The sequence below is a fragment of the Galeopterus variegatus genome, unplaced genomic scaffold, assembly GCF_000696425.1.
Source record: "Galeopterus variegatus unplaced genomic scaffold, G_variegatus-3.0.2 Scaffold1664, whole genome shotgun sequence".
Classification (NCBI taxonomy): Eukaryota; Metazoa; Chordata; class Mammalia; order Dermoptera; family Cynocephalidae; genus Galeopterus; species Galeopterus variegatus.
Genome location: NW_007727775.1, coordinates 42,572 through 65,055, shown reverse-complemented (window position 1 = coordinate 65,055; position 22,484 = coordinate 42,572). Strand labels below are relative to the sequence as shown.

The 22,484-nt window shown below is 52.1% G+C and overlaps 1 protein-coding gene across 1 annotated transcript; it reads left to right on the top strand.

The window, feature by feature from the left end:
• Window positions 1-243: 243 nt before the first annotated feature.
• Window positions 244-20,671, top strand: SLX4 (SLX4 structure-specific endonuclease subunit). Its single transcript, XM_008578335.1, is given in 15 exon segments — window positions 244-275; window positions 392-972; window positions 2,217-2,441; window positions 4,090-4,279; window positions 5,372-5,584; window positions 7,593-7,810; window positions 7,921-8,237; window positions 8,873-9,113; window positions 9,591-9,679; window positions 10,643-10,789; window positions 11,392-11,558; window positions 12,554-14,838; window positions 17,926-18,025; window positions 18,658-19,074; window positions 19,517-20,671. Coding segments are annotated over 15 exon segments (5,577 nt in total). The 3' UTR covers window positions 19,872-20,671.
• Window positions 20,672-22,484: the final 1,813 nt, after the last annotated feature.

Below are 22,484 nucleotides of genomic sequence, written 5' to 3'. Positions count from 1 at the left end.
CATTGACAGGTTTCTATATCCCTCTCCTCTCTTGTGTTGTGAGGTTCTGTGAGACAATTAGACTGTGTTAACCGGTTTGTACTGAGTATTTGACAGGAGTATTGTCACTCTGAAGACTTTTCCTATACCCTGCATGCTCTTGTATCTTCCTGGAAAAAAATGGCAATATCTGTCTAATTACACTTAGGTGCTTTTGATTTTCTACAGATGTGAAATTAAATGAACTAAGTGTGCTTCATCACCATGGAGATCTTGGAGAATCACCTGAGCATCAAGTTCTTATGTATTCTGTCTCCAAGGCCTCAATTGGACAATAAAACATTCTCTCAATTGTGAACTTTAGCAGAGGGAAGCTCTAAACATGTTGTTTAACCACAGGCCCATTTTGAAGACAGATATTTAAGTCATTATGGAGAGGAAAACAGAACTTTTTGTTCAGTTGTGCCAACTTTCCAAGTATCTCAGTGAGAAGTAGATGGGGCCCTAATGGAGCTATAAGTGGGAATGAGGCTTGGCTAGGCTCACACTCGTGTTCACTTTCTCATCTGTGTACACACCCCCAGATTGGCCCTTACTCCTCTAAAGACCGGCTTGAAACCCTTTAACCTGGTCAGACGATGGATGAGTCAGATGATGATTTTAAAGAACTCTGTGCGAGCTTCTTCCAAAGGGTGAGAAAAAATGGAACCAAGGAAGTGTCAGGAGAAAAGAAGACACAAAAGACCTCAAACAGCACTCAGACAGGAAACAAATTAAAAAGGACTAAACGAACTGCTATCAAGAGCAAAACTCTTCAAGGCCCTGCAGAGAAGAAACCTCAATCTGGCAGCCAGGCCCCTAGGACTAAAAAGCAAGGAGCAACCAAGTCGCAAGGAAGTGAGCCAGCTGTCACTGTGAATGGAGGGGGAGGTGTGCTTGCTCCTGCTCCAGATCAGCCTGTGCTTTGGGAAAGAGCACAGAGCACCCAGACAGGTAATCAGTCAAGAACCACTGCCAGATCTTTCCAGAGAGCAAACCAGAGGTGATTTGTACTATTTTATTTTATTTATTATTATTTTTTTTTTAAAGATGACCGGTAAGGGGATCTTAACCCTTGACTTGGTGTTGTCAGCACCACGCTCACCCAATGAGCTAACCGGCCATTCCTATATGGGATCCAAACCCGTGGCCTTCGTGTTATCAGCACCACACTCTCCCAAGTGAGCCACGGGCCAGCCCTGATTTGCTATTTTAAACCAAGGGTTGGAAAACTTTCTGGAAAAAGTCAGATAGTAAATATTTTGGCTTTGTAGGCTATACTTTCCCTGTTGCAACTACTCATCTCTGCTGTTGTAGTGAGACAGTGACCAGAGACAATATGTAAATGAATGGGTGTGGCCATGTGCCAATAAAACTTTATTTAAAAAACAGGCAGCCAGCTCTGGGACCCTAGTTTACAGACTCCTGCTTTTTTTTTTTTTTAAAGATGACTGGTAAGGGGATCTTAACCCTTGACTTGGTGTTGTCAGCACCACGCTCTCCCAACTGAGCTAACCGGCCATCCCTATGTAAGGATCCAAACCTGTGGCCTTGGTGTTATCAGCACCACACTCTCCCAAGTGAGCCATGGGCCAGCCCCCAGACTCCTGTTTTATTTATTTTATTTAAAAAAATTTTTTTTTGTGACCAGTAAGGGATCACCACCCTTGGCTTGGTGTCGCCCGCACCGCGCTCAGCCAGTGAGCGCACCAGCCATCCTTATATAGGATCTGAACCCGCGGCGGGAGTGATGCTGCGCTCCCAGCCCTGCTCTCTCCCGAGTGTGCCACGGGGTCGGCCCATCATTAATATTTCTTTAATAACCACTTTATTGAGATATAATTCACATTCCATAAAATTCACCCTTTTAAAGTGTACAGTTAGTAGTTTTTAGTATATTCACAGAGTTGTGCAGCCACCACCACTACCTAATTTTAGAACATTTTCATCGCTCCAAAAATAAACCCAATGCTCATTAGCAGTCACTCCCCATTCCCTTCCTGTCACTGATTTATGTCTGTAAGGCCACAAACAGTGAGGTTACCAACAAGCAAACAGTCCTATTCACACTTGTGAGTCAAACCTAAAGTGGTTGATAAAGGACCCCTTTGAAACTTGGGTCTAATCTGTATCTGGTGGAAAAGTTTTTTATTTCTCCAGCTACAACAGATGCTTTTGAATATTTTCCTCCTTGCCAGAGAGTGCTCCCAACAGTGACTCCCAGCACCCTCCTTCCTGTCTGACAACAGTGGTGCCAAGTCCCTCCAAACCCCGCATGGCCGAGCTGGTCCTACAGCGAATGCAGCAGTTCAAGAGAGCAGACCCTGAGCGTTTGAAGCATGCTTCAGAAGAGTGCTCCATCAAGGCCACACTGGAAGAAAATGTCCCAAAGGGCCCTCCAGAGGAGATGATGGCGGGGAACGGTATGATGAGTGTGTTTCTGTCTTTCAGAGATAAGTAGTGACACTGGAGGAAGGGAGGCAGAAAGGAGCTGTGTCCGCTGTGCTTCTGCTGTGGGCAGGCCCTGTGCCTCGTGTCTTACCTTTGCCACCTCATTGGACCTAGCCAGAGCATGAAGGGTCCCTTGGGTCATTTGTCACTTAGCTTCTTTGACAAGGTACCTCTTCCTCTTTTTTTTTTTTTTTTCACTTTTGCTTTTTATTATGAAATTTTCCCTTATAGAAAGGTAAAAAAATACAACAAATTCCACATACCCTCAAGGTAGATTTAACAATTGTTAACATTTTGTTATATATTTTTAATGTCTCTGTAAATATACACATTTGTATTGTTTGAACATAGGTGATAACACTTCATCCCTAGATCTGCTGCATAACCAGAGTGTGTTATAATGCCTGAGTCCATAATATTGCTTGGTATCCAATCATGTTCAAATTTCCCCAGTTGTCCCAAGGATATCTTTTATAGCTGGTTTCTGTTTTTGTTTTTGTTTTCTGAGCAAGGATTCAGTATAAGTTTGTGCACTGCATATTGCAATAGCTCATTAGTCTCTTAAGGTCTAGATTCTAGAACAGTCGTCCTGTTGTCTTATTTTTTAATACTAATTTGTTGAAGAGTCCAGAGTAGTTGTCTTATAAGATTTCCCACTTTCTGGATTTGTTTGATTATTTCTTCATTGTGTCATTTAATCCCTTCCTGTGACCCTGGTACTGCTGGCCCACTGTGAGTAAAGGAGAGGCCTCTCGGCTTTAGGTTCAGTGGTTTGGCAACAGAGCCTCACAGGTGCTGTGAGCTTCGTGTTGCACCCCCAAGAGGCAAATAATGTCAGGTGGTCCTATTCTTTATCCCTTAAACAATATGATCATCAGCTCTGATGAAAACATGCAAAAGGAAGAGATGGGAAGAGACCGTGCTGACAGGCCCACAGATACACACATGCAGTCCCTGTGCTGCACTTGCAGGTCTTGTGGTGAGGCTCTGAGGGTTCTCAGGCCGCCCCAGAGGTCCACAGCATGCAGTGATTTGACATCTGCTGAGGCACATGTGGAGTCCCCGTGGCACATGTGGGGTGCACAGGAGTTGCTCATCGAGTGGGTGCGCCCAGTACGTGCCCTGTGTTTAACTCAGTGCTCTATGTGTCTGCACACAGCATACCCAGCAAATGCTCAGGAAGAGATAAGCCATTTCTTTGTTAAAAAAACAAATAGGGCATTGAAATGAAGTTGTGCTGCTTCTCTGGCTTTGGCAGCAGGCACAGTAGGCCGTAGTAGTCTCCAAGAACTTGGGAATTTATGAAGTTCTCAGGGCGTATGTCTCATGCTTGCTGAGTGTTGCTCCAGCAGTATCAGATGGGCTGCCTTGGGAGCCATCTCAAAACCAGAGTCAGTCCATCCCCCGGAACCTGAACCTGCATTTTTAACAAGCTGCCCAGGTGATTGTGTGCACATTAGAGTTTGAGAAGTGTTGTTCCAGGAGCCCCATTTAGTGCTCACTGGACAGTGCCCATGTGACCAGGCCTGCAGGATGGTGCTGGGTTCTGGTTTCCTTGTGCCCTGAGGGTGAGCTTGTCTTTGGAGCTTATCCTCATAGATTGTTGGTGTTTTTCCACAGGGTATGGGCCCAAGCTCCCTGCCACAGAGAGCGACGCTGCAGTGGCCTTGGCCCTGCAGCAGGAATTTGGACAGGAACGAGCATCTGCACATGGTGATAGCCTGGAGGAGAAGGGGTTGTTCTTCTGCCAGATCTGTCAAAAGAACCTCTCAGCTATGAATGTGACACGGAGGGAGCAGCACATGAACAGGTGGGAGCAGCTGAGGCCATCACCTCTCCCGCGTGTATGATCAGAGCCCAGGGCACGCTGTGGCTGTATGGGAATCTTAAGACACCTTACCATCACGATAGCACTTCAGTTCTGTTGTCAACTTGCCCTTTTTAAAAATTACTAAGATATAATTCACCCATTTAAAGTTACAATCCTGGGCCGGCCTGTGGCTCACTCGGTAGAGTGCGGTGTTGATAACACCAAGGCCACGGGTTCGGATCCCATATAGGGATGGCCGGTTCGCTCACTGGCTGAGCGTGGTGCTGACAACACCAAGCCAAGGGTTGAGATCCCCTTACCGGTCATCTTTTAAAAAAAAAAAAAAATAAAAAAAAAATAAAGTTACAATCCACTGGCTTTTGGTATATTCCCAGTTGTCCAACCACCACCACGATCAACTTTGGATTATTTTCCTTACCCCCAAAAGAAACCCCAGACCCATTAGCAGTCACTCCCCATTCTCCCACCCTCCAGCCCCTGGCGATCACTAATCTACTTTCTGTCTGCATGGATTTGCCTGTTCTGGACATTTCGTATAAGTGGAATCACTCAGTACTTGGCCTTTTGTGTCTATACTGTTTCACTCGACTTAACGTTTTCAAGGTTCATCCATGTTGTAGCATGTATCAATACTTGGTTCTTTTTTATGGCTGAAAAATATTCCATTGTGTGGCTAAACGACATACTGTTCATTCTTTCATCCATTGATGGACATTTGGATTGTTTCCATCTTTTGGGCACTGTGACTAGAGCTGCTATGAACATGCTTTTGAACATGTATTTGAGTGCCTGTTTTCATTTCTTTAGGGTACACACTTAGGAGTGGAATTGCTGGGTCATGATGTAACTCTGTGTTGAATCTATCTTTGCTTTCTTTACCCACCTTTGCGAACCCATACCTAAATGAAGTATCTGCCAGCTGACTGCAGGAGACGTACAGGCTGTGTGAAGAGGATTGGCTTTGGGGAACATGCCTTGGCCACAGCATGTCCATGTTGATGTGGATCCACGTTTGCTACGATCCGCATCACTGGGGAGGGTGGATCTCCTGTATTTACTGTCTTCCTCCAGGTGCCTGGATGAGGCTGAAAAGGTGTTAAGACCTTCTGCGCCTCAGATCCCTGAATGCCCAATTTGTGGCAGACCGTTTCTCACCTTAAAGAGCAGAGTCAGTCACTTGAAACAGTGTGCGGTGAAGATGGAGGTGGGCCCCCAGCTCCTGCTGCAGGCTGTGCGGCAGCAGGCAGCTCAGCCGGAGGCGTGCAGCAGCCCACCACTGTCCAGGTGAGTCAAGTGAAAAAGAGGAAAATCAAAGCAGCCAAATAATGCTGTTTGTACTTGATTTGTTTTTTTAAAAAAGCTTTTTTATAGTGTTGGAGGACAATAGAGCCCTCTTTGATTCTGGAAATGAAACACGGGAGGAGGAAACTGGGCACAGTCTGGAAGGGAGTGTGGAGAGGACAGGTTCTGCATCCTTGAAGGCTTTGAAATGGCCATTTGGGTGTGTTTGTGGAAAGGAACATTTGGGCTGGTTTCCTCCACGTCCTTCCTGAGGTGTTTCCAACCCCATGACCTTACGTACCCACTAGAGCATCTAAGAACTTGCCATTCGCTTGACCTCATTGCTTTGTTGACCAGCATGATTTCCATCTCAGTCTGATTTTTGGACTGTTATTGTAAGCTTATTCAGCAGTTCAGAGTTGGTGACCCAGAACCATAGTACCTTTTTTTTTTTTTTTTTAATTCCCATGAATGAATTCTTAAGTGTTAAAATAGGAGGCCTCTTTGATGGCTGGGAAACTAGATCTCTGTGTGCAAACCACATGGGTGGCGGAGGGTCAGCTTGCTCCACACTTGCCACCGAGGATGCCAGGGTTGACCCCAGCTCTACAGGGAGCAGAGGCAGCATGGACCCTGGACTTCTCTAGGTGTGGACTTCTTCCCCTTGACACTGTCGAGCGCGAAGAGAAGGCCAAGGCTGATGTCTGTGTGTCCCAGCCCCTGCCTCGCACTCAGGTTCCGGCAGCTGAGCTGGCCAGCCTGAGACCGCAGGGGCAGAGGTGGGTTCTATTGGCCAGGAGCCTGCCTATATTTAGTGCTTCTGCCACAGCACTGTAGGATTGGAAGCCGCGAGGCCCTTAGAATAGACGTGATCTCAGCCACTGCTTGCCTCCTGGCAGGACCGCACTGAAACTGTCCGCTCAGATAAAATATGTCTGCATTAAAATACCTTCAAGATGTGTGGGTTCTTCTAAAAGATCTTTAGAGGAGAAAGCTACAAGAACTGGCTACCTGCATGGGGATTTTGAACCGCCCCTCCCCTGAGGCCCAGCCTAGGCGTTTGGGACTCTGAGGCCATCAGAGCACCTGTGCACCAGCCCCTGCCCCCTCCCATGTTGTCCCCTCAGCGCAGGGCCTGCCTGCTGGCTGGAGGTACAGCCACAGCAGCTGCCACACTCACAGAGGCAGGGGACCTGGGCTGCTGGGACGGCTCCTTTCTCCCTCGGAGTCTGTGGTTATCATCCCGGCTCCCAGGAAGCTGGGACTGAGTTAGGGCTCACTGAGACCCTCTGAGATGATGCCTGAGAACCCAAGCCCAGTGGAGAGCACAGGCTTTGCAGAAGCCAGAGGCCTGACCACAGCTACTGGCAGGCAGGCCGCATCTGCACTTTCAAAGTTCCTTTCTCCCGTCACCTTCCTTATCTGTCTAGGAGCCTAGGTGCCCTCCAGCCAGAAGATCTTCTGGGTTCATTTCCAAACCAAGTGAGTCGCTGCACACTGGCTCCCGAGGCAGCTGGCCGTGCTGGTGGCCTAAGCTGAGGGTCTCTTCCTTCAGGCCTTGGGCAGAGGCACCACTTTGGGGCCCCTGCAGGAGGGAAGGGTTCCTTCTGTGGCCTGTGTGGCCAGGCCTGCCTCACGGGACTCTGAAGTGTCAGTGGCAGAACCTGGTAGGAATCCAGGGAGCTGACTCAGGTTCAAGTGTTGACTCCACAGGAAGGGTCTGGCCACTTCCCAGAGTGTGCAGGTCACACTGATGGCTTCGTGCATCTGCCAAGACCCCACTGGGTACCACCACATGAGAGAACCCAGACTCTCCTGTGTCTTGGCCATGCTGGACTTCTGGCCTGGGATCGAGTGGGCTCACATGAGGCCTCTGTACTACGGGTCCATGTCTGTCCCTAGCTCCCGAACCCACAGAGGAGAACAGGCCAGCCCTCTTGGTCCTGCAGGGAACCATCTCAGAAGATGACGTGGAGGCACCTCCAGCCCTCACTAATTCTTCTCTTTGGAGGTCTTTTAGCTTCAGCAAGCACGCTGGAGGTTCGAAACGGAAAGGTGCCACCAACAAGAAGGGACCGCAGAAGAGGCAGAAGGTGGACCAGCCTGAGGCGCCATCTGAAGACCTACTGGTGGCCTTGGCTTTGTCCCGATCTGAGATGGAGCAGAGTCCAGCTGTGCCGGCACTCAGACTGGAAAATGCTTTTTCTGAGAGGACAAGACTGGGTGCAGGTATATGTGGCTGGGAACTGTGGCCCTGCGCCGCTCCCTGTCACCACCCCAGGCTCCAGGGTGAATGGACGGCTCCACCACTTGACTGTGTCACCTCTCTTGTTCTCTAGAGAAGAAATGTCGCAGGAAGAAGCCCCTGGTCTCCCCCCCACTGCTGTTAGTCCAGGACTCCAAGACCACAGGAAGACAAATAGAAGATCGTGTGGCCCTGCTCCTGTCAGAGGAAGTGGAGTTGTCCAGCACGCCACCACTCCCTGCCAGCAGGATGCTGAAGGAAGAGTTGCCACAGGCAGGCTGGTGCCTGCGACAGCCCAAAGGAAGGCGGCCCTTGCTATGGGATGGCAGTGCCCTGACCGGAGTCAGGGCTGTGGAGTCCTTCTACACGGCCAGCCTGGTCCCTCCCCTCGTGCCCCAGCGGCCTGCCCAGGTGAGCCCTCCCCCTCCGGGCACACATGGGGATGGGTTTGGGGAGAGGTAGGCAGTTCCAGAATTGCAGCTCTGGACAGCAATGGCTGGGTGACACAAAGTCCCAGAAGAGAGGGAGGAAGCCCAAGGGGCATCATCAGCTGTAACTCATCTCTCCGCAGCAACTACATGGCTCTTCTGGTAAGAATAGGGAGGACCCTGGTTCCCAAATTTAGGAGAATGTTCCTGGAGGGTGTGCTTAAAATGCAGAGTCCCAGGCACCACTCCTGGGATGAAGTCCAGCAACCTGCATCCTAAATGTGCACCCCAGACGATCTGCAGCTGCTGCTCCTGGAATCAGGACCTACCTGCCTCAGGCTATTTAGATGACAGCCCTGACTCCTTCTGGCTCACCGATAAACCTTCCTGCACGGCCAGAGCTGTGACGGAGAAGCCTGTTGACACGCAGTGATGGGGAAAAGTTTCCCGGGGTTGCTCCAGCTGTGACTGGCACCTTGGCCACCCTCGTGCCACCACAGCTGTAACCCTCTTCTGTGGTTTGAGGTCCAGCCACCCACACTGCATGTGATGGCTGCTGCAGTGCATGTGTTGGTGACAGCGGCCACACGGTCACTCTGGCTTTCTGGCTTTTTTCAGGGTCTCACGCAGGAGCCCATGCTGCCACTGGTGCCACCTGAGCAGCCAGAGCAGGGCGTGCAAGGGTCACCTGTTCTTCACAGTAGCCCCGCTGTGGTCCGCGGCCCCAGAGACCCATCGCCGTCTGCCAGCCAGAGGGAGCGCCAGGCCCTGCAGGACCTGGTGGACCTGGCAGGGGAGGGGCTGAGTGCCAGCCCTTGGCCCAGCAGTGGGGGCCTGGCCAGCTTGGGAAGGGCCACGGGTGAGATTCTGGACAGGATGCTTGGGCCAGCACCCCCACCCTACACCCCCACACCCCTGAGAGCCTCCCCTCCCTGTGTCCGAGTTAGTCTAGGCCTTATGCTGCTGCGACGGCTGCCCAGACCTGAGCTGGCGGGAGAACGTGTTGTCTCTTGGGTGCTTTTGTTTCTTCTCAAAGTGAATGTGATCTGGGCAAGTCTGTTACAATTTTCCTTAAACTTTAACCAAAGACAGAGCCATCTGCCCACAGCAAGTGATCCTTTGGGCTAATTTTGTCTGTTTTACTATCTTTTACCTCCCTGTTGCCCAGGGGAGGTGGGGCTGGTAAAAATGGTTTGGGGGTTTTGCTTTAAATTAAGATGTTCCCTCACCTCCTGGGCACCTCTGGGTCCCACTGAGCCTGCAGTCGATGCCGTCTGCTGGGCAGTTGGCGTTGCTGGGAGGTGACATTCTCCTAACCTGCGGTTCCTTCCCTCAGGGTTGGATTTGGTGCCCAGCAGCCTTCCACTGACCGGGTTTGTCCTGCCCTCCGAGGAGAAGCACCCGGAGAGGGGTGGCCACGCTTCGGTGAGGACTGGGGCTTCTCCCACCATGACCTGTGCTATGGTCTTGGCTGCTGTTGCTCCTCATGTGACGGGTGAGGCCGGCTCACTGCTGGCCTGCAGGCCCCTCCCGAGCCCACTGGCCTCTCAAAAAGTGTCTCTGCTTCCCAGGAAAATGACACAGAATAGAAGCCTTCGGGCAGAGCTGGGAGAGAGCCCATAAGAGCCTCTTGCTCCCCTCCTGGGGCACTGCCACCAAGGCTTTGTCCCTTTTGTCGTGAGCTCTGTAGGCAAGCCCCAGAACCCGCTGTGTCCTGGGAGTGCAGAGAGGTCAGTCTATGTGGCTGCTTCCATCAGACGTCAGCTCTGGGGACTCTTCCTTTAAGGACTTACTGTGCCCTTCTGTGAATGGGTCCTGGGCAGGGCTTCAGAGCTGAGCAAGGCCAGGCCTGGCCTCCAACTAACAGTCCAGTGTTCTGTGTCTGTGATGAATTGGGTAGTAGTTAGGTTTTCATCAGAGTGAACATCATCCCATTAGGACATCAGTGTCACCAAACACTTCTCACAAGGGCCAACCTGGTAGACTTGGGGCTCTCCTCTGGGTAGTGTCCCTGAACTGCTTATCTTTGGGTCCTCATCTGTTGCAACGGGCTGGTGGTTGTCCCTGGCACAGTGCTTGGGGGCCACTGGTGCTGCAAGTGTGTCCTCACTGCACTATCCTGCCTCTCCACTAGCCAGTCCCCTGCCTCGGGTCAGGGATACTCTGTAACAGAGCACTCGAGAGAGAATCTGGTGTCTTGCTGGTCCGCATTTCCGACTACCTCACGATAACTCAAAGGTGGAACCCAGCTGAGGAACCATTTTGTAGAGGGGAGGAGAGTGAGGGTCTGCTCCCTGTCCACCTGAGCACCACCTTAGTCAGGGGACTTCACAGGCTCAGACAAGCAGGGACAGATGGAATGATGGCATGCTTCCTTGTTCCTTGCAGCTCTCCCTTGGGTTGCTGGTGGCCAACTTCAGCGCTATGGTCAATAACCCTCACCTGAGCGATGTGCAGTTCCAGACGGACAGCGGGGAGGTGCTGTACGCCCACAAGTTTGTGCTGTATGCCCGATGTCCACTCCTCAGTCAGTATGTAAGTGTGGTGGCCAGTGCACCCTCTCCCTCCCCTTCCGTCCCCTGTCCCTGGTCAAGACCTCACTCTCTTGCCGTCTTCCTCCCTGTGAGAGAGACACAGACATGCTGGAGGGGATCTGGGGATGACCTCATAATTGGGAAACATCAGAATGTTTGTTTTGCTGAATGAAAACCTTTTTTTCCCCAGAATTATGTCCTCTTTCCTCTATTTGCATAAGTCTCACAATCAGTCTCTTTAAGGTTGAATTGCTAACGAATGTTCTCGAAGACTCTGCGCTGACATGTTCTGATGTGTGTTTGGCTTGAATATCAGCAGGAATCCAGCGAACCACTGTCAGTCTATCAGAAAGCTCTTGAGGCCTTGACATGTCTAGCAAGAGGAAATTAACCGGGTTCTCGAATATCCATTCCTAATATGATTTTGACAACAGAGAAGTGTTGCAGCCTCACCTGCAGAATTCCTGGCCAGCAAAATTCACCGACACTGGCTGAAGCTTTTCCTGGAGCCGGGGCTGTTCATAAGACCAGAGACTCACAGGACACTCTACGTCTGTGTTGCTGTCTGATCAGTAAGCCTTTCTTGTTGTGTCCCACCCTCAGGTAAACAATGAAGGCTTCTCTGCTGTGGAGGATGGGGACCTGACCCAGCGTGTCCTGCTAAGCGACGTGAGCACCGAAGCCGCCCATGCATTCCTGAGCTACCTCTACACTGCGGATGCCAGCTGTCCTTCCCACCTGGTCCCTGAGCTGAGCTCCCTGGCCCTCAGGTCCAGATTGTCTTTTCCATGTGCTTCACCCTTTGCAAGTAGCTGGCAAGGATGGGAGATGGACAGCCCAAGGGAGGGTCAGGGCTTCGGCCGTCAAGACTCGGAGTCCTGTTTGTACCTTTTAATCCCAAGTTTCTGACCGGTGTGACCCTGAGCAGGGTATGTCAGTTGGAAGCTGGGCTAGAACAGACACCTACAGGAAGGCCGAGTGCTGGATGGGGGCGGTCTCTACTGAGTCCATGGCTTTGAGCTTTCCAGGCCTGATAGGAGAGTGGCGCTTGGCCTCCACGCCCCCAAACACTGCTGCTCCTCGAGTGTCCACCACTGGAGCTGAACAGCACTAAGTCCCAGCACACGGACATAGAGCAATGCTCAGTCTACTTCCCATGGCTTGACACCTCTCCCTGCTTGTCCACACCAGTATCTTATGAGAGATGGCAGGCAGCTCCACACAAAGGTGATCCACCCGACAAGGCTTGAGGACCTCTGGGATAAGACCTGCTGCTCCAGGGCTGTGTTGTCCATTGGCTGCTTTCTTGAGAAAGGAGTGGCTCAGCCTCGGAAGTTGCAGATGTGCTGACTGAACCGCAGGGCCTTCCAGCAGGTGCCGGCTGGTGTGCCTGGTGGCCTGGGCTGGCTGCTGTGCTTTGCATCTGGCGTGGCATCTTGAGGGCCTGTCAAGGCAGCACATGCTGTCCAGTTCTGCAGCCCTGTCAGTTCCTAGTATCCGAAACCCAGCTTGAGGCACCCTTTATATTTGCAGCAGTAGAGGTAGTGACCCCTGCTGTAAATATTGGGAGTCTCTGGTTTCTAGAACTAGGGGTGCTCCTGGTCAAGAGCATTGATGCCGTCTTTGGAGAGCAGGTAGAAGGCTGGGGCCGAGTCACGGTTGTTCCTCCTTGTGGAGACTCTGCTTTGAGCTCCCCTCATCCCAAGGTGCCCGGAAGGTCACCTCCCTGCAAAGTGATGGTGACACTCAGTGTTCTGTTTTGCAGGTTTGGCATGAGCGAGCTTGTCCACCTGTGTGAACAAGAGCCCTTCGTGCCGGACTCAGAGGATGAGCAGCAGCAGGAGGACGAGAACTGTGGAAGCAGAGTGCAGAGCTTCCAGGCGCTCTTGCGCTCAGTGTGGGTGGACGAAGAGGAGGAAGCAGAGACCGTGTTGAGACCAGAGGACCATGAAGAAGACAGAGAAAAGGTGAATGAAGCAGAAATGGAAGAAATTTATGAATTTGCAGCGACTCAGCGGAAGCTGCTCCAGGGGAACAGAGTGTCAGACACTGACGGGGACACTGGCCCATTCAGGGAGAACACTCTGATGTCTGGGTGTGTGCTAGCAAGTGGCCAGGGTGACGAACAGCTGGAAACGGCAGAGCAAATGGAGTCACCTGGGCCAGAAAGAGAGGAGGCCACAGCCATCCTGGAAATTCTGCCGCTCCAGGGCCAGCACTCAGATGGGGAGTGGGAGGCAAAGACCCCTGAGCAAGGGGCGCCAAAGGAGACCTGTGGACGTTCCAGCTTGGCCAGCCCTCCTGGGGGCTGCCCGCCACAGGGAAAAGGAGGCTCCTGTTTGCTACCCGTTGATGTCCATGATTCTGAACAGCTCTTTCCATCAACTCGAAGAGAATTCTCTGAACCATCCCAAATAACGAGTGATCGTGAGGAACACAGTGGCACCGGTGGGAAACGGAGGGCGGAGATTTCCCATCCCGTTGCTCCCCGGCAGAAGTCCCCACCCCAGCAGTGCTGCTTCCTGTCACAGCCGCCTTGTGGCGGAAGTCCCAGCCGGTCACATCTTCACTCCCATTACGCAATCTATTCAGCCCCATTAACGCCCCCGTCGCACGGTGGAGTTTCCAGGGTAAGCTCCCCAAAATCACCATCTGTAGTTGTACTGTCAAAGCAGAGGAGAGTCAGTAGCGTTCTCACGTCATCTAAAGAGCCAGGCCACCAGAAGGGCAAAGAACGTAGTTCCATGTGGGAATGCAAAAGCAAGGGGGTCCTGATTTCCCCAGAAAAACCTCCATCCATTGACCTAACCCAGTCAAACCCCGACCATTTGAGTTTTAGATCTCAGAATTCTTCATCCAGCATGAAGAAAGAAGATGAAGTTATCCTTTTATTGGATTCAGATGAAGAGCTAGAGCTAGAACAAACCAAAATAAAATCAGTTTCTGATGATCCCCCAGAAGAAAGGAACGTTCTAGAAATTAGCCTCAAGTCCTCTGAGCTGTTTTCAGTCATTGACGTTGATGCAGATCAGGAATATTCCCAAAGCCCACTGACGAGAGAAGCCATGCCGCTGCGGGAGGAGGACGAGGGGCAGTTGGAGAGTCAGGGCTCTTTGGGCCGCAGAGGGGCCCCCTGGCTGCACTGTGACCATGACCACGACAGCGGCCCCAACGAGGACACCACAGACACCTCATGGCTGGTGCCTGCCACCCCGCTGGTCAGCAGAAGCCGTGACTGTTCATCACAGACCCAAATCACAAGCCTTAGTGCCAAGACTTCAGCAGATGAGACAACCCTACACATGCCCAGGGACCCCGTAGGAAACAGGCAAGTGAGCAAAGCTGCACAGAAGATCTCAGTGATCATGCCCCAGATGCCACCATCCTGCCATGACCCCATCACTCCAGAAGCTTCCGGCAGTGGATGGCAGGTCTACAGAAGCCCTTCCAGGCCCCACCCTGGGCGCCAGGAGCGCACTTCTCCACTGCCTCCCCGTCCCACCGCCGCGGCCCTTGCGGATCTCACTGGGCACTTCCAGAAATGCTCGCCGCCTGGGCTGAGCCCACCAAATCTGGCCACAGCGAGCGAAGTGGTAGAAGTTGAGGACAGTGAGGACGAGCAGGAGGTGGCCTCCCACCAGGCAAACAGCAGTCCCCGGCAGGACAGTGACTCTCCAATTCCAGTTGATGATTGCTGTTGGCAGGTGGAACCCCTCTCACCGATCCCAATAGACCACTTGAACCTGGAGCGCACTGGCCCCCTGAGCACCAGCAGTCCCACCAGCAGGGCGAGGGAGGCCCCAGACAGTGGGGACTGCCGCTCCCCAGGATTCCTGGGCACCACCCCCATCCGAGGAAACTGTGCCACCCGAAAAAAATCTCAGGAGAAATCCTCATGGGCCAGCTCCCCACGGAGCAGCAGGCTGAGCTTTTTGAACTCAGCTCTGTGGGACGACTGGAATGGAGAAGAGAAGTCTCCAGAGGCTCTTCATCTAGTCCAGACACCAAGTGCCAATGGAGCTCAGAAAACAGAAGGATTGGAGAAGCCAAGTGAGTAGCCAGAGGGCTGGGGCGGGGTGTTGTCCTGTGTACTGTTTTACACTATGGGAAGTGGAGCTCAGTAATGAAAGTCCAGGGCCAGGGACATGGAAGGGCCTGCTAACGTGCGGCAGACCCTTCTACTTCCTTCCAGATCCCTCTCTGCAGTGAGGGAGAATCTGCTGTCCATCAGACTCTGCTTGGGCAAATAAGTCAGTGTTTCCTAAACTTGCTAAGTCCTAAGGTTCACCTGGGCACTTGTCAAAAATTCATATATGTGGATTCCACTCCAGAACATGAACCAGCTCCTGCAAGAGGTCGTGACTCTGTTCAGCAATCTTAGGTGTGTTTTAAGATAGGGCAGTTCCTCAAATGTAGTTCCTCAAAAAGTTAAACAGAATGGCCATAGGACCCAGCAATCCCACTCTTACCTAGTCATCCAAAAAAATTTGAACACACGTACTCAGATACCTGCACGTGCATGTTCACAGCAGAAACAAATCTCCATCAACAGATGAAGGAATAAACAAGGCATGGTCCATCCATGCAATGCAATATTGTTCAGCCCTAAAAAGGAGTGAGGTACTGATACATGCCACAGCCTGGATGACCCTTGAAAACACACTGAGCAAAAGAGGCCAGTCACAAAAGGTCATTTATCATGTGATTTTGTTTATATGAAATGTCTAGAATAGGCAAATCCAGAGAGACAGAAAGCAGATCAGTGGTTGCCTGGGGCTGGGGGAGGGGAAGGAGGGGCGACTGCTTACTGGATACAGGGCTTCCTCCTGGAGTGATGAAGATGTTGTGGGACCAGAGAATGATGGTGGTGGCCCAACACCGTGAATGTGCTTAATGCCACTGAATTGTTCACTTTAAAAAATGTTTTATGTGAATTTCACCTCAATTAAAAAAATACAAAAACAAGCTGGCCGGTTGCTCAGTTGGTTAGAGTGTGGTGCTGATAACACCAAGGTCCAGGGTTCCATCCTTGTACCAGCCAGCCACCAAAAAAAACCCCTCAAAAACAGATGGGCAAGTGTGGGAGGCTATGAGCCCCCATCCTTCTTGCCCCCTCAAGTAGAGGGATGCCTCTTCCCAGCTCATTTCAGTCCCAGGGGAGAATCAGAGCCCTTCTCGCTGCTGCTCCCAGCCAAGCACCTTCAGGGAAAGCAGAGGGAGAGCTGGCTGCACCAGGCAGCGCCTGGGAGCCAGGATGTCTGGCTGGGGACAAACCTCTGCCTGCAACCTGGGGGCTCATTTCATCCTGAAGTCCCTGGTAATTAGGCCTCTGGTGGCACTCTTAGCCTTGAGTGGCTCCAGAATCATCTGCAGAGCTCCTTAAACACATGGGGCCTGCCCCTGCCCAGAGCTTCTGCTTCAGGAGGGCCCAGTGTAGCCAGAAATTTGCATTACTAACCAGTTCCCAGGCAGCACCGTGACAACAGCTGCCACAGGAAACTTGAGACCTGGGCACCTCATCCAGATCTGGGGTGGGCGTCCACATGAGCTCTGAAATGGGCAGAATTGTTTGCATTTTTCAGGAGCCGGAGTCTACTGTCTTCATCGTGGTCACTAAGTGTTCCATGATCATAAAAGGATAAGAACCAGGCTGTATGTTCCTAATTTGTCCCATTTGTCTTTCAGATACTAGTTTTTTTTTTAAGTAACAGTTTTATTCATTTTATTCCCATAAAATTCACTCTTTTAAATAAGTGGTTTTTAATATTCACAGTGTTGTGCAACATCACAACATTATCTAATTCCAGACGTTTTCATCACCTCAAATATAAACTCCACACCCATTAGTAGTCACTCCCATTTCCCCTCCCCAGCCCCTGGCGACCACTCGTCTGCTTCCTGTCTCTGGATTTGCCTGATCTGCACATTTCATATAAGTGGAATCATACAATATGTGTCTTTTGGTGTCTGGCTTCTCTCACTCAGGATAAGGTTTTCAAGGTTCATGCATGTTGTAGCATGTGTCAGTATTTCATTCCTTTTATGTCTTAATAATATCCTGTTGTATGGATAGACCATATTTTGTTTTTCCATTCATCCATTAGTGGACATTTGGATTGTTTCCACTTTTTGGTTATTATGAGTAATGCTTCTGATTAACATTGATATATAAGTTTTTTTTTTTTTTTTTTTGGTCTTTTGTCTTTTTCCGTGTCCGGCAACGGGATCGCAACCCTCGGTGTTGCTCCCGCGCCTCGCTCAGCCAGTGAGCGGGAACCGGTCTGTATGTGGGATCCGAACCCTCGGGCGGGAGCGCCGCCACGCCTCCCAAGTGGCGCACTATCCAGTGCACCACCGGGCCGGCCCGATGTATAAGTTTTTATGTGAACGTAAGTTTTTATTTTTCTTGGGTATATGCTTAGGAGTGGAATTGCTGGGTTGTATGGTAACTGTGTTTGGCATTTTGAGGAACCACCAGATTTCCACCAGTTTTTTAACGTGGCTGCACCATTTTAGGTCCCCATCAGCAGTGTGTGAGGGTTCCCATTTCTCCCCAATCTCATCAATACTTGCTATTCTGTGTTTTTTATTATAGCCACCTAAGTGGGTATGAAGTGGTATCTTGTTTTGATCTGAGATCTCAGTTGGCTAATGATGTTAAGCATCTTTTAATATGCTTATTGGCTATTCGTATATCTTTGGAAAAACGTCTGTTCAGATCCTTTTCCCATTTTTAAATTGGGTTCTTTTTATTGTTGAATTATTACAAAACATCGATGTCCAAGCTGCTTGAAGCCTATCGGTGTTGTCCATTGTCTCAAAGTGTCACTTTGTACCAAGTCATTTTTAAGTTTATTGACAGAAGATTGAGTCTTGTGCTGGGCTGTTGGGTTGAACAGCCCCAGAGCCCACTTCACTTGCTGTCAGCGTTGGACACGGCACATGCATACCGTGTCATGCCTTCCTGCCAGAAGACACCATTCCAAACAGTGAAGGGGCTGGTTACTCCTGCTTTCGTGGAACAAAATGGTGATTGAGTTGTCTCCATGTGCAGTATGTTATTAGTGACACTACCAGGACCAGAAGTGGTAAATCCACGTCCCTCACGCTGAAATGTGTGTGGCTTCTGTTTTACAGAAGGTGCTGATCAGAAGAACTTGCCCCCAAAAGTGCCCATAACTCCAATGCCAAGATATTCCATTATGGAGACCCCGGTGCTGAAGAAGGAGCTGGACAGGTGGGTGCTGCCCTTCAAAGCTTGCTTAGAAGTGGTCTTTTTCCTTCTGTGCATGACAGGGCTTAGCAAGTCTGGAAGGGAAGGATCCACCATGTGGTCCCTTCAGGCCTGGTGGACGCAGCTGGCCTGGGCTTGGGAGGAAGGTTCTATGGGGAGCATATGTGGCTGCCAGGGGATGGGGCGAGCTGCTGGGCTTCTCCCCCGAGAAGCTAACTAGGGGGACTCCTTCAGGTGACCCATTGGGCGACAAAATCTCTATGTTCCATGTTGATGGGAATGGAACCCTAGCCATAACCGGAGACCTGATTTTTTAAGAGAACATCAAAACTATCACCTCCAAATGAATGCTGCTCTTCAACGTGGGCACCTGGGAAGTTATTGCTACCACCATCACTCAGAATGCTGCATGAGCGTCTCTTTTGGGATATTCTTTAGAGTAAGCTTTGTTCACACAGAGGACAGAACTAACCTCTGAATGCTCATAAAAGTCAGGCATCTAAACTTTCAGTCACACAAAGCCATTCATTAAATTTGTTGGTAATTGCTTGCTCTTTGCTAAAAAGTGGAAATAGCATAGACTGTGTAGACAAGCTATGTGGTTCAGCCCTGAATTTCACCTGTTTTTCTTTCAGGTTTGGAGTCCGTCCTCTGCCTAAACGCCAGATGGTTCTGAAACTGAAGGAGATATTCCAGTATACTCACCAGACCCTGGAGTCAGGCTCCGAGGACGAGATCCCGGCCTCACAGGCGCCCCTGGAGGCACCCTGCAGCTGGACGCACACCACCAAGACCTACAAGCCTCCCAGGGCAAGAGGCCGCACCCAGCGGGAGGCCCCCAGGGGTCCTGTGCCCCAAAAGTCCAAGGGACCTACTAAGACCAGGGGCCCCCGACCTCGAAGGAAGCAGCCCAGTGAGAGCATCCCACCCCCGAGCCAGTCACCAGCTGAAGAGGCTGCTCCAAGCCCAGAGGGTGACACCCAGCTCCCTGCTTCCCAGGAGTCCATGGCCACCTCTGTGGAAGGCAGTGACAGCTCTTTCAGCTCACAGAGGTAACTGGACAGAAGTGACAGGCTCAGCAGCATCATGTATCCTCTGACCAGTGGGTCTGAGAGCTGGCATAGGCGGGGCCTGATGGCCAATGTTCAGAAACAAAACCCTGCCTTCTGGGTTTGCACCATAGGAAGCACAGGCGGCCTTAAAGGGCCGTTCCCTCCGAGCCCCCAGCAGTCTTTTAGAACTCTTGGTTTCTGGCCCCGCAGGCTGGGACTCTCCGGCTGAGAGCGGGGAGCCTGATCAGGGCAGCCCAGCAGGGGTGCTTGGGAACACAGTGGCCTGTGGGGTGCTGTCGGGTGTCCTACCGCCCCGGAGTCGTCCAAGCCGCACTCCAGGCTCCCAGGGACCATAGAAACCCACTCCTTGCTGGGAGGTTCCTGGTCTCAGGGGACTGAAGAGAAAGGGTGTCACGAGACGTCATTGTCTGGTTCTTTCCAGTTCTTCCTCTTGTGAGTTTGGCACGGCCTTTGAGTCTGCGGGGGAGGCCGAGGAGGCCGAGGCGGGGGTCAGCGCGTTGCAGATGGCTGTGCAGGCCACGGACACGGAGGAGGTACTGAGGCGCTACATCCGCTCCCAGCCCGCCCTCTACCGCAAGGTGCTGCTGTACCAGCCTTTTGAGCTGGCTGAGCTGCAGGCCCAGCTGAAACAGAATGGCATCCGTGTGGCCACGGGCAAGCTGCTGGACTTCCTGGACGCGCACTGCATCACCTTCACCACCGCCGCAGCCCGCAAGGACAACCTCAAGGGCAAGAGGCTGCGGCCCATGGGCAAGAAGAAAGGGGAGCGGAAATGACAGGGCCACGCCTGTCCCCACCCCGCAACAGCTGCCCAGGGGTCTGTGTCCAGCATCAGCAGCCCCTGCCGGCCGTCTGCGGGAAGCACCTGAGACTCCCAGTATGGATCCGGCCTCCACCAGCACCTCAGGGCCTCAGGGCCACATCCACTCTGCACCTGTGAAACGACAACAGCACTGACCCAGATCTTTCTCCACTGGACCCCACTTCCTGGGTGGCATTTGGAGCATGTTGCCCACTGGATTTAGGACCCTGGCCCCTCCCTCTTTCGGGGCCCACAGTGTTTCCCTTAACCCAGCAGGGCCTCATGTGTTCCAGAGGAACAGTGGGCCACCACCAGCTGGCAGGGACAAGGCCTGGTTCTTTCACATCCGCCACTCTCTGTGTCCCCTAGCCTCAGGCATGACTGCCTGTGAGTCTGTCCTGAGCTGGACATCAGGTTTAGCCTGCCCTGGCTGGCCTGGGCCTGTTTCCTTCTCAGCACTCAGACCAATCCCCAGTAGACCAGGTGTCCCCATGCTCCCTCACTGCATGCCCTTGGGGCAGCCCTCCTGGCCCAGCCATCCTGCCGAGACACTTGTCACCATCACCAGCAGTCTCCAAACTGGACAGCACACAAGGGCCCAACACAACTGCAGCCCCCAAAACAAACATGGTCTTTGTTAGTGGAGCACAGGTGAGGGCCAGAAAAGAAGAAAAGTTGGGGTCTCCCCATCCTTGTGAATGTCCTTGTGTGTTTTAAATATGGTGCAGTCTGTTTTTTATGATGTGCAATAAAAACAAAAAGCCTTTATAAAAACCTTCTTGATGCTACACTCCAGAAAAGTCACAAGGGAAGCCACTGTGAGCTGCCACCCCACTTCCCCACCCGATGTCTGCAGGGTCCTGCTTTGTGCCTGCTCTGTTTCAGGGGGGTGACAGGCTGCTGTCTCCTCATTGCCTTCTGGTTTGTAGGATACAGTTCATTCATTCATGCATTCGCTCATCCACACGTCTGTCCGTGCACCCCCATTTCATAGAGCCCTTACTGCATGCTGAGCTCCTGCCTGCACCGCTCAGTGAGGCCTGAGGACCAGCAGCATCGGCCTAACCTCAAACAAGCTGTCCTTGACGTGTCCTGTCTGTGGGTCTGTGGAGGAGACAGATGCTGGCCTGTCCCATGCCCGGCGTGGGGGGTCAGGGCTCAAGTGGCCTGAAGGGTCATATCAGGGACAGCTTCCTGGAAGAGGGGGTTTGTGAACTGGGTGTTAGGGGTGAGCAGCATTTAGGGAGGTGACTATGGGGTTTCTTGCACACACACTGTGTGTCCTGGCACATGACCAGGCAGGCAGGCCCAGTTCTCCCACTCACGTTGCCCAGGGCAGATGAGCAGAGGGAAGCCAAGGGCCCGAGATCAGCTTGGATCCAACCGAAGATGGATTTGGAGCTGGTTTAGAAGAAGGTATCACGGGTTCTGTGAAGGGCTTGATCACCTTCCTAGTGTGAACTGTTTTAGGGGAGCGAGATGGAGTCAGGAAGGCAGGAGGAGCCTCGGGGCCCTTGTCCAGCTTCACAGGGTTTGTGGTTCCGACTCTGCTGTGTGTGCCCTTCCATGGAGAGGGGCTGGGGGTCCTGGCCAACCTCAGAATGTGTCCATGACGTGAAAGAAGTTAACACCCTCCGGGTTAATAAAGACGTGTTAGGGGAGGGGTTGAAATAGTTTTAAACCCAGTTTAGGAGCCTTCGAGTGCAGTGTGGAGTCAAAGGCAGGGAAGATGAGGCCTGACCTTGGCCGGGTGGCTGGAGCCAGCAGGGGCTGGCGGTGGGCAGAGCCTTGGCATGTGCACTGCCCTGGCCAGGGGACAGAGCCCTAGACTCTGAACCTGTGTGTGAAGCAGCATTTCCTTGTCCTGAAACAACTGGTAAAGCAGTGGATGCTTCCCGAGAAGAGATGTTAAAATGCAGTGAAGGCATCACCACAATCAGATGTCGTGGTATCTGGGCAAAGAACATTGACCCTTCCACAGATATTAGACATGACTTGGGCACTACAGAGTGAGGTCCAGCTAACTGGCTGAAAAGGAAAGTGATGGGGCATAGCTGCCTTCTCAAGGCAGGAGGGAGACCCTTCCAGAAGCTCTGTCCTGCCTCACACTGGGGAGTTAGCACAGAAGAAAACAGACCAGCGGCAGCAGAATGTTCGTTGGTTACAGCCAGATAAGAAAACGTGGGACATGCATGCTTCGCTGTCATGTGACCAGACCTCCAGGCCTGCCCCACATCCGTGCCCTTAGCTCTGGACGTGGCTTGGGCTCAGCTGCCTGCAATCAGAGAACCACAGCCCAGCTGGGGCCCAGGCGAGGGCCTCAGAGACAGGCCCCGCCCCTGCAGTGCTGGCACTGTTAGGAGGGCTGAGGCCACGGCCTGTCCAGCTGACCCCAGCTCTGTGTGGATGGAAGGCCACGCCCATTACCCAGGAGCTGTGGGGACGGCCCACCCGTTTCTCACGGACCAGCCCGTGTGGGCTGATGGACATTCCTGCGAGGTGGGGAGGAGGGGCTGGCTCTGGGATGCTCCCCGAGATCCTGTGGAGGAAGGAAGCTGTTTGCTCTCATGCTCAGCATCCATCCAGC